This window comes from Balaenoptera borealis, assembly GCF_965194805.1.
Source record: "Balaenoptera borealis genome assembly, chromosome: 5".
Classification (NCBI taxonomy): domain Eukaryota; kingdom Metazoa; phylum Chordata; class Mammalia; order Artiodactyla; family Balaenopteridae; genus Balaenoptera; species Balaenoptera borealis.
Window position 1 is genome coordinate 132,002,029 of NC_138862.1, and position 12,071 is coordinate 132,014,099.

Sequence of the window (12,071 nt, forward strand, 5' to 3'; positions counted from 1 at the left end):
AGTTGTAACTGATGCAGAGCCACCCAGCTAGTATGTAGCAGAGCCAACAGCCAAATGCAGGTTCCCCTGACCCCCAGCTTGTGCCCTTTCCACTTGCCTAAGTGATCCTGGACTGTGAGAGTCTAGACATGCAAATGACACAGGACAACATGGTAACTGCCACAGTGGATGTATGTGCAGGCTGTCAAGAGATCACAGAAGGAGCAGGAAAGCAGCTCAGAGGAGTAGCCAGGCCGAGGGCATGTGGTGTGTTCACGGCCTCCCAGGTGGGTGGTGTGGCTAGGATGGAGGTGGCTTCGGAAGGGCCTTGTGGACTGAGCCCAGGGTTGTGGATTGTGTCCTGTTGGTGAGGAGGAGCCCAGAGGGTTTTGGGCAGGGACATAATGCAGTCAAATCGCGCATGTCCAAACGATCATTCTGGTGATGGGGTGGAGAATACGGGCTGGAGAGCAGGTATCAGCAAAGCCAGCTTAGAGCCGAATGTGGGTCAGTTTTGCAACAGCAACAGAAAAAAAATCATGTGTCTATCTCAGATATGTAGAACTTTCTTTTGTTCTTTTTGATGGAACAGAGCTAAACATGGCTGGAGGACTGGGCTGTGCGATACAGAAATAACTCCATTTTATAGGTTGTTCTAACTGTATCTTCAAGTCCATGTTTTATAAAAGAGGAAAAAGAGAACTCTGTATTCATACCTAGAATCTCACTTAGAGTCACTTGAAAGGAAAATGACCCCCATTGGGGGGCTGACTGTCTTGGCATCCAGCCCACAGCACTGTGCCTATACTGCTCTCACTGTGCACTTTTCTGGTCTGTAGCCTACCTGCAGGCAGGACCTATGCAACTTATTTATCTACGGACTTGCTGGAATACCCACAGCGTTATTATACCCATTTTACAGATAAGGAAACTGAGGCTCAAAGAAGTTGGGTAAGTTGCCCAAACCTCTGGAGCCAGATCAAGTCAGTCTCTGTTGAGTATGGACTAAGTTTTGTGGTCGTACTTTTTGACCTAGAAATTGGGATGCCTGACCTCTCGTGAAAAGTCTGTGTGGCATCTGAGTGCAAGAAATTGTCTGGCAGATGCTGAAATATTGGAATATTCCAATATCGAAATATTGGAATAGGGGCGTTCTGGTGGTTTACAGGACACAAATATTTGGAGTCAGCACTGTTGGAGAGAACCCTGGAGGAATGGCTGTCTGAGATTTGCCAGCTTTAAGGCCTCGGACTGCTCTAAGATGGTTCTCCTCATAGCATCGATGGATGCAAGCAGAACAGCAGCTCTGGGGAAAAGCCGAGAGGACAGTGTTGGGTGTCATGCGTACTGTGCTGTCAGCTAGGCACCAGCTGGTGGTGGGGGAGAAGCATCCTGGGGTGAAGTGGGAGGCAGAAGGGGCAAATGGGGAGCCCCTGAGTGTGTCTGCCCAGCATCACCCAGCCACACACGAATGAAGGTTCGTGAGCTCCCCCCGTGGGCTGCGTGCTGGGTGCCCCAGGGTGCAAGGGGTCTGAGTTGGCAGTTCCTGGCTGGGCTAGAGGCTGATTTAGCTCAGAGGGATGCCAAGGCCAGCATTCGTGGGAGGGAGGGAGGAGAGAAGCCAGCCACCCACAAAGAGACAGATGAGCTGTGCAAAGCTGGCTGCGGCCCCAGCGTCAGAACCACAGGCTGCAGGCAGACGTGACGGATGAGCTTGGCACCCTGCAGAATCACCCTGGACAGCAGGTCCTGACCAAGTGAGGGACAGAGAGGAAACCTCTGTGCCCTGCCCTGGCCAATAAGGTAGCCACTGGCCACATGTGGCTATTTAAATTTAAATGAATGAAAATGAAAGAAAAATGTTAACTCTTCAGTCTCATTAGCCACAGGTCAAGTGCTCAATAGCCAGAGGTGGCTGGTGGCTACCAGACTAGACAGTGAGGATATAGGACATTTCCATCATTGCAGAAGTTCTCTTTGAATGTAAATGATCTCATTAATACTTTTTATATTGATTACATGTTGAAATAACATTTAAAATATATTGAGTTAAATAAGATATACTAATATTAACCTCACCTGTTTCTTTTTACTTTTATTATTGTGGGTATTAAACTTGTCAATTACCTGCGTGGCTCACATTTCTACGGGACAGCCCTGTATAAACGGATACAGGAACACACCTCCATTTAGCTATTGTTTTTAACGTCACATCCATTCAGTGGTATTCCATTTGACGATGGCTGTAAAAACCCGTTCTTAACACAAAGGTTACAGAGTCAGCCCAGGCTGATGGGACAAATGCAAGCTTTGGACCTGGAAAAATTCAGGTTCAAATCTCAGCTCCATCTCCCGACTGGCTGTGTGATTTTGGGCACATAACTTCTTTGTGCCTCAGTTTTTTCATCTAAGGATGCAATCAATGAATGAGCCTCTGCAGACCATTGCTTTGACCCTAGAGGAGATAGTGCCCACACAGGGCCTGGCGTGGGCTTGGCCCCGAGGGCACCTCAGTAAATGGTGGTCCCTGTTATTGTTGTTGTTATCGTCATGAACGTTTTTAGCACGGAAGCGTAAGGGGTTAGGGTCAGTCTCTCTGGCCTCAGACCACTCACTTCCCTGCCCCCGGCCTCGGCACCCTTGCTCTCTGATAATGACCCTCCAGAGGTGCAGCAGGCAGCCGTCAGCATCCTCTCCCAGGCACTCACCTGCTGGCAGCTGCTGGTCCATGAGGCCCGGAGGGCACTGCAGCTCTCTGAGCGTGTGGACTTGCTGTCCAGGTGCATCCGCAGCTGTGCCTCCAGCTCCTGGCTGACTTTCTCGAGGGCGTGCACCTTGGCCATGTATTCCACCAGGCAACCCCCCAGGTCCTCGACAGCACTGAGGTCCCTCTCCAGGCCTGGAGTGGGTGCCGTGGCCAGGCCTGAGCTCCGCAGGCCCTGCAGGAAGACGCTGCTGATGCCCAGGGCCCGGCGGGTCACGCGGGCACCCAGGCCACCTGTGCACCCACTGGGTGTCATCCCTACATAGACCCTGGGTGTTCGGGCAAGACCACCCACAGCAATGGTCCTGGAGGCTGGGAGGCTATCCAGGGAGGACGGTGACGGTGCTCCCCTGAAGGGTGCCTTGTGCCTCTGGAGCGGCATGCTGGAGCTGGCCCCCGCGGGCGCTTCCACCACCACTCGCCTTGTGCTCATCACCCCTTCTGCCTCTGCTGTGCCTAGTGGGTTTGCAGAGGCCAGTGGCTTTTGGTTTCCAGCCCCAGCGTCCCCGTGACTTGGCCTCTCTGGCAGCTTCCCTGTGCCAGGGCTGCTTTGTCTGCTGTTTTCCATGAGTTTCCACCATTCACCAAGCTGAAAGGGAAACGGCCCGCCCAGGGTTGTGTGCAGAGAGGCCCTCAGGCGTTCTCCGCAGGGTCATGTGCAGGCTGTGCACATGACCTCCTAGATTTTTCTGCGGGTAGTGGGGAGGCTGGATCAGTGCAGGCTGTGAAGGTGGCTCACCTGGGCTTGTGTATTTCACTACCTGAGAGGGCAAGGCGGCACCCAGCAGCCCCACTTCACAGATGAGTAAACTGAGGCTCAGAGACCTTAGATCACATGTGCAGCGAGTGGCTGAGCCAGGACTGACTCCAGGTGTTCCAGGGCTGATGTCAGGGCTCTCCAGCCTTACCTGTGTTGTGTGACTGTGGAGATGTGCCTGGAGATGGCTGTGAACCAGCCTTGGTGGGAGGCAGCCCCAGGGACTCCAGAGAAACAAAGTAAGCCTGTTGCTTCCTTCACGCTCCCTCCCTCAGCAGCAGCTTCAGGTCCCTCCCTGGCACCTTCCCGCCCCGCTCCCCCCCCCACCCCTGCACTGTGTTCATCAGCTGCTTGACCTTGGCCACACTGCTTCACCTTGGCCACACTGCTTCACCTCTCTGGACCTTATTTTCCATGCACTGGCCTGGGCTCTAACTCTCTCATGCACTAGACAAGGGACCGTGGGCAAATTCAGGTCCCACACATGTCGGCCACCTATTATGCTCCAGATGTTCCCCACACCTCTGTTTCCCCAACTGCCAGAAAACTAGTAAATAAAAACAAAGAGGTTTTCTGGTAAGATCGTTAAGGGTGCTCCAAGTTGGGATTGGATGACACCCTCTAGACTTTAATTCATGCCCTCAGTATCCAGAAAGGATCTTGCAGCCCCCCGGATAACAAAATGGACCTAAAACCCACTGCATTTAAGTTTAACCCTAGAGAAATGAAGTATCCAAAACCCAGAGATGGATATTTACCCCAGATCCTGCGATGTGGGAATGTACCTTGAGGAGAGAAGGGGAAGGGGTCAGCTGAATCCATCCAGCGCTGGGCAGATTTCCATGCTTTACTTCACTGAGTTCTCAATTCGACCTTAGGAGGTAGGTTCAGGGTTGACATGCACTGACATTTGGGCTGCGCGGTGCACAACTCCAGAAGTATCTTCACGTGTCCTATGATCACCTATTCTCCCTTGTGTGATGACAACCTGAGAGCTGCAGTGACTCACCCAAGGTCCCCTGTCCAGGAGGTGGCAGAGCTGGGATGAGAAGGCCTCTTCTGACTCCTAGTCCAGTGACTTATCTAGGACCCCCTCTGCCTCCCTAAACCCAAAAAACAGGGTACCTCCCAATGTCACACAGGCAGAGTTAAATATTCTGGAATATTCTATGTGCTCCTCCCTTTTTCTTTTTTCCTTCTACTTTTTCTATTTGAAATGACATGGAGGGTACTTTATAAAAAATCATTGTTGGTTATATGATTATGATTATATGATTAAGGAACCAACTTGATCAAGTAAAGGCTGGCAGTGTCCCTTGTTTATTTAGATGTGGCTTTCTTGCTGAGAACACCACCTCTGGTGCACCCCGAACGCCCGTGGCTCCCATTAGTCTGTGTTATAATAACATTCTCCTAAAACAGGTGACACTGATGGGTCCCAGGAGCTGCAGGAATTCTAGGATGCATCATCCAAGGCTAAATGAAGAGCTCAAGCCACTGATTACATTGTTTGCAAAGGTGCCATGTTTAGGCACTGTTACTCTACGGAATGGTGACACTCAGTGGCCAGGTTAACTTCAGATTTCTCTGACCAAAGATATTTACAATACAGTCCTGAGGCCAGGGAAGGGGAGGAGGGTGTGTCTTGACACCAGTATCTCCAAAGACCTGAAGACAAATGACTTTTGGGAGGAGAAATCCCAAACATGTTCTAAAGAATTTGTTTTATCAAGTGATAAATGGCTATTAGCTCATCACTCTGATAAAAATCCAACTTACTGTTAAAATAGATTTTAAAATACAGATGGACAGGTAGTGTTGGTACTGAAGGAAGACTTAAAAGTTATTTCAAAATGAAAAGAATGCAAAATGTATTAGCAACTTAATCCTCTGGCTAATAAAATAAGTTTATTTATATATACATGGTAGCTGAATTCTGTGGATACGGAAAAATAAGTCATACATCCCACATATGTATATATAACATATGTATCTCTGATTACATATATTATATATAAATTTTACTTTTCAAACAGATTTCTTTCTCTATATACACACACACATTGATATTTTAAATGCAATCACCGACAGAAATATTATGATAAGGTTGAAAGATCAGACAGCAACACGCTGGGAAATGAATCTCAGAGCAACATGTAACCTGCTTCTTTGTGGGTAAGAGTCTTTGAAGACAGACAATCATCAAACTCATGTTAAGTAGGTTCATAGGACATTGAGAACACACACTTTTGAAGGCCATCTTTTTTTTTTTTCTAAAGGAAAATGTAGGAAGAAAGGAAAAAGTTATGATAAAGAGACCACAGCAATAACACGAACATATGACTCAACATTCAAGTTCAGGTCCCAATCTGACTATAAGAACATCTATATTCAAAATATACTATCAAACTATTTTTCTTTTAGAGAAAGGAAGGTCAAAGCAGTTATCTTCTCTCCCAGCCACTATACAGTAGGGATAAAATGGAGAAGCAGCCATCTCTGGAAGCCCCTCTCACATCTCTGGGGGTCTGACCCCTGTTGGCCGTGGGCCCACGGGGCAGCAGGTGACCACCGATGGAGAGAGCAGTGAGGGGAGACGTCCCCGTGACCCCCAGGCAGGCCTGCAGGGCTGAGCAAGAATACAATGACATCTTCCTCCCGAGCCATCCGCTTTGGCAATCTTGTTATTTTAAGATCCTGGGAGGAAGGGTTAGAAAATTACAGCTCCACACTCCAAGGTTTGTTCCTCAGTGGTGTGATGTGATGGCCTTTTGAGAAAATGAAGGTGAACCCCAAAACGTTGGATCCTTGGATTAGAGCAAGCATTCCGAAGCTCCAGGGCTGGGATCCGCATCCAAACCCTCTCCAGAGAAAGGCACGCTGTCTAATGCATTGGTGGGTGGTGGGAGGATGCAGGGATGTGCTTGGAGGGGAGCCTTCTGTCGCCCGGGAAAGCAGTCCGGCCTGGACGCTCCCTGTGTGGGATGTCAGGGGGCGTGGCCTGAGGATGCCTCCGCGATCTCCAGCTCCTGCCTGCGTCCGAATCTTGGATGGAATTACCCTCGACAGCCAACTGTGCCGTCGCGAGGCTCGGAGCGCCTGGGAGGATGAGGTGCTCCCTCTTCCTTGTCCGCCGGTGTCCCTCTAGGCGGAGGCCCAGCTCCGTCACTGGTGTGCGGAGGAGGGGGCGGAAATGGGGTCCGTCACACTGAATCGAGAGGAAGCAGAGCTTTAAGAAGCCTCAGAGGCCGTGCACTTGGCCGTTTTAACATCAACTTGTACAAGTCGGTCTCTCCCCTCACCTGCCTGGGGCTGCTGGGACCCCCACATGCTCAAGGACAGTTATGAAGAGAAGCAATCAATGCAACTGCTTTGCTTATAAATACCTTTATTTTATAAAGCCACGGATTGTTCTGTCAAGTTTTTTTTTTAAACCACACTTATAAAAAAGATGTTGACAATTCTTAGGAAAAAAAAGCTGAAAATGTTTCTCATCAAGTCAGGGTTACACAAAGATTATATTTATAATATATATTTGTATATTGATAATTTAGAGACGAAAGGTAGGGACTGGCAAAGCGAGGGCTGCTGCAGTTAGATTTCCGACACTTGATCGTTGCCCACAAACAACGTTTCTTGACAGAAGGGGTTAACGAGGACCATCCCGGTGTCTCTGTAGTCACCGTTGGCTGGGGAGCGGGGCTCCGAGAGCTGGTCCTGGGGGACAGAGGGAGCAGATGGCATGAGCTGGGTAGGGGTTATCAGGTGGCCATTCTTAAAGAAATGTACCCACGGGGACGTTTACTTCCACTTGGGAGTGCTTGGTAAACATTAAAAAAAGTTATTGAAATATAGTCAACATAACAATATTATGTGAGTTTCGGGTGTACTACATAGTGATTTGACATTTTTACACACATTATGAAATGGTCACCACGATAAGTCTAATAACCGTGTGTCCTCATACAAAGTTATTACAATATTATCGACCATATTCCTTATGGTGTACGTTACATCCCTGAGGCTTATTTGTTATATAACTGGAGGTTTGTTCCTCTTAATCCCCTTCACCTATTTCACTCCCCACCACAACCATTTTTCACCATCCTCACTGCTGATGCTGGGGTACAGAGCCCTTTCTGCTCTTTTTTCAGACTTTTATAGCAGCTTCCAAAGAAGACTTCCTGCTTCCTGAATCACCTCCACCACAGGTTGCCAGAGGTGGCGTTGCTTTCCATGCTGCCCTGGTGGGCAAAACCTGGTCCACTTGGGCCCCAGACTCTCCTTCCTGCCTCTTTGTCACAGACCTCCGGGAGGCCTCGCCACTTTTCTTTCCTGAACATACCCTGAGCTTGCCCACCTCCTTCCTCTCCTGCCACCCACCTGTCAGAGCCTCCAAGGCTAATTCTACTCTCCCGAATCCTCCCATAGCCTGGTCAGAATTCTCAGCCCATTTCTTGTAGCACTAGATGTGCTGAGCTGAAGGGATCTGAATCTCTGTGTGACTGCACAATAGGCGGTGAGTGAAAAATTCAGTCGTCTACACAGTCTGAGGAGTGGAAAAGCCTAGAAACAAACAATCTGCTCGGGTCATCTGAATGGCTTTGGCTGCAGCTACCAAGGACTGCAAGCACTTGGGGGCCACAAAATGGCTGTTCTCAGACTCAGGCCCAGGTGTTAACGTAGAGAAAAAAGCCATAGTTTGTTCCAGTTCTACACAACGGAAGGCTCAGAGCCTGCAGGCTATTTCAGGGCAAGGACTCAGCAGCAGGCCTAGATGTAACCGGCTTAGGCCAGACCAGCTTAGACATGGCTTCGTTTTAAGAAGCCACGATTAATACTCTGAAGTTTATTTTTAAACAAAACATGTTATTTTTGGCAAGTATGTATTACTTTATGGGTAATAAGGAGAGACAGGAAGAAAGGTCATTTGTTGTAAAATGTCTTTTCAGAAGACAAGAATTTCCTTCACTGTCTGGAATCAGCTGTGCGCCCATCCAAAGGGTGGATGTGGGACCAGCCGTCTAAGTAAGGAGAATAGGGCGGCATGTCAGCGAGGGGACAGAAATCCTCTTTCTCCACTGGGCTTTGGGGTTGAGCTGCGGACGGGAATTTTGGAGCCTGAGATCTGGCTTGCGGCTTTACAGTTCTGACAACGCAAGCATTCAAGGGTGAGCCACGTGGGAGAAGTTACTCTGCTTAGAAAAGAGAAAGTTATGTAGAAAATAACTAAGGCAGGAAAGAAGAAAACAGAAGGAGGGGAGGGAAAAAGAAGAGAAAGCATGGAAAAGTTTCCAGGCGCCTCTGGGCATCACAACCCTGCCCATCCAGCCCGGATTCTGTTTTGTGGCTTTCATCAGCCCAGAAGGGGAGCAGGGCACCGGGGAAACTTGCTTAGGCAAAGCACTTGGCAGCCTCCAACGCTGGCCGCCCGGCGGTGAGCTCATGGTCCTGTGACTGTGGTCGCTCTGTGGGTGGGCGGCAGGGCCTCTGCGCCCAGGGAGGGGACAGCTGCTGTTACTGAGAATACAGCAGAACGAGGGGAGGGGGCTGGCTGGGAGGGGAGGGTGAGAAACCCATTCTAAAGCCGGCAGAGCTTCCCGCCGCTGGTGCCGCTGCAGCCTCCTGACCCTGGGGTCCTGACTGCGGCATCTGCAAGCAGGGCCCTTGCGACAGTACGCTCACCGGCACCGTCCTCTAGCTTTGGTTTTCATTTACCAATCTGTAAAGAGCATATGAGGAGTTTAGGATCCAGGGGTGCACAGCCCACACTCAAAGTGGGCCAGCCCCCTGTCCAAGTTACCTATTTTTTCACTCACTGTAACAGTTCTCAGGAACACTTCTGCCACCAAATTGCACCCTGGCCACACTAAAGGTCAATGCCCTTGTGAGGCCTGTCCCTCTGTTTGTCCTTCAGCTAAAACTTCTTACTGAGCATCCACTGTGTGTCAGGCTTTGGGCTGGATAATGGGTAAATCGTGAGTAAAGTTCACTCACGTGACAACCATTTACAGAGTACCTACCATGTGCTGTGCACTGTTCGTGGAGCTGGGTATAGGGCAGTGAACAGAGCAAACAACCCTCCTGCCCTCAGGCAGCTTATGTTCTAGTAGGTGAGATGGATGCACACCAGTCAATAGAGAGAGAAGTGTGCAATGCCAGGCAGTGAGACGTGCTCGAAGCAGGGATGGGGACAGAGCACCAGGGGTTGGAGGGTGGGGTTCTAACCTGTGTAGAGCAGTCAGGGAAGGCCTCCCTGAGGAGGTGGCATTGCAGCAGAGGCCTGGAGGAAGTGAGGGGTGGAGGCAGCCGGCAGAAGAGCATTTCAGACAGGTGCCAGGACGAGCTCACTCTTGGGCTGGGGCATGTGCTCTCTGGCAGAGGGGGAGGAGGTGGGCAGGGCCAGCCCGAGAAACGCCTGCTAAGAGGAATCTGGATTCCGTCCGAAGTGTGAAGAGGGGCCCTGTGAAGCTTGGGAGCCGTGGCTGACGGGAGGTCCTGCCTTGGAAAGATCATCTGGCTGCTGTGTTTAGGACAGACCGTGGCGGGTAGCCAGTAGCAGGGAGAGCTGTTTGCAGAGCGATGGCAGCAATCCACGATTCGAGGGATGATGGCAGCCTGGACGAGGGGTCGCAGGGCAAGTGGTGAGCCCTGCTCACGTGGAGGAAGAACCAACGGGGCCGCAGACAGACGGGAGGTGGGGTGTGCGAGAGGAGAAGGCGGCCGGCGGTGCCATCTAATAACGAGAAACACCAGGGGGCCTTCTGGGCGTCGGGGCAGGAGGGAGAAGCCGAGAGTTCAGTCTCGGGCTGTTGGCTTGGAGATGCCTGTTAGAAACATGTGCATCTGTAGCTGGGCACATGGGTCTGGAGCTCAGGGGAGACGGCCAGGCTAGAGCAGAACTTGGTAGTCACGGTGAGGAATGGGATTTAAAGGCATGGAGCTGAGAGGAAAGAGAAGAGAAGCGGTGGGAGCACTGAGCGCGCGCCCTCCCGTGACTGGAGGTCGGGGCAAGACAGGGGCCAACGACGGAGACTGAGGAGGAGCTGCTGGTGGGTGGGGAGAACAGGACAGGATGGGGCCCAGATGCCAGCGGAGAAACGTTTGGAGGAGGAAACGACGGACTGTGCCGATGCTGCTGGTAGATGGAGTAGAATGAGGGCCCAGAATGGCCCCTGGGGTTAGCAATACGGGGACAACCAGTTACTCCGGGGGGGAGAGACATTCTAAACTACAATGTCAGACCAGTAGCTGCACAATGACAACCCTGATAAGTGCCACGATGGAAAAGCACAGGAGCTGAGGCCATACGACAGGAGAGCGAACCCAGCCTGGCAGACAGGGAAGGCCTCTCTGAGGAAGTGACGGTTGGACTGGGCCCTGAGTGGTGGGTAGGAGTCACTGAGGTGAAGAGCCAAGGGGGTGCCAGGGAGGGACAGAAGACATGCCAGGAGAGGGAACAGCTCGTGCACAGCCCTGGAGTGGGATGTAACTTGGTGCCATAAGGGAATGAAAAGAAATGCAATGTGGCCGGAGCTTAGCAGACAAGAGGGAGAGGGCGTTAACATGAGGCTGGAGAGTTGGGCGGGGACAGGTCCACCTGGCAGGCCCTGAAAAGACTTTGAACTTTAACTTACCAGCAACGGGAAACTACTGAAGGGTTTTGAGCACAGGAGTGATGTGATCACATGCCTGTTTATAAAAGCTCATCTGCTGCTGGAGGGATGAGAGGGGACGGTTCCTCCAGAAGCTCTCAGCTACCCCTGCCTTTACTCAGACGTCTGCCATTCTTCTCCAGGGCCACCTCAACTGTATCCCAGGTGACCTACCTATTTTTCGTATATCTGTCTGTCCTCTCATCCATTCATCCATCCACTAAACTACCCTTCTTTCCTTCCTATCCCTTCACTGATGACGTGCCCTCACCAGACAATCAGCACAATCTTTCTACAACTAGTTCATAAAAAGCGCAAAACTTTCAATGACCCGCTGCTGCCCAAGACTAAAGCACAAACTCCATTCAACCCCATCTAAGGCCGTGCCTAATTCATCTACCTTTCCAGCCACACCCTGGCCTCTGCCCTATCTTCCGGTGAGAGTGGAAAGGGGTCTGCAGTCAGAGAGACCTGGGTCAAAGCGCAGCTCTCTCACTGGCTGGCTGGGGGTTTCAGGCAAATACTCACCCTCCCAGCACCTGCACTGTGAAGCTTTCCTCCACTGGGTTCCCCAGCTCTGTACCTCTCCCTGTAGCCCCCCGTAGTTTGCTTTGAATGATGTCGGGGTTCGTACCTCACCCAAATCTTGGATCCTGGGCCCCTCGAGAGCAAGCTTTCACCTTCACAGTCCCCAGAGAGTGCCTGCCCCCAAACAATCCTCAGTGAACAGTCGTTGACTTGTTCCCAGAAACCCAAAGTCCCAAGAACCATTCTTCTCAAACTTCAACGTGAGCAGAAGGCCCCCGGGGATCCTCGCTGATGCAGATGCCCATTTGGCAGGGCTGGGGCGGGCGCACAGCCTCCAGGACCACGCTGCTCGGAGGGGCGAGGGGCTAAGAGGCGAGCAGCTGCTCTG

At 51.1% G+C, this 12,071-nt stretch overlaps 2 protein-coding genes across 6 annotated transcripts in view; both read right to left on the reverse strand.

Moving 5' to 3' along the window:
- BFSP2 (beaded filament structural protein 2) overlaps window positions 1-3,245 on the reverse strand; it is a 74,370-nt gene extending 71,125 nt beyond the window's left edge. Inside the window, exon 1 of the mRNA XM_082392797.1 lies at window positions 2,688-3,245. Within this exon, the coding sequence (XP_082248923.1) occupies window positions 2,688-3,176 (489 nt within the window). The 5' untranslated portion in view covers window positions 3,177-3,245. The remainder of the gene's footprint in view (window positions 1-2,687) is intronic.
- Window positions 3,246-3,908: 663 nt separating this feature from the next.
- TMEM108 (transmembrane protein 108) overlaps window positions 3,909-12,071 on the reverse strand; it is a 609,399-nt gene continuing 601,236 nt past the window's right edge. For all 5 annotated transcript variants that reach the window (XM_082392730.1, XM_082392731.1, XM_082392733.1 and 2 more), the window contains one exon: window positions 3,909-7,217. In XM_082392730.1, the coding sequence (XP_082248856.1) occupies window positions 7,095-7,217 (123 nt within the window). In that variant the 3' untranslated portion in view covers window positions 3,909-7,094. The remainder of the gene's footprint in view (window positions 7,218-12,071) is intronic.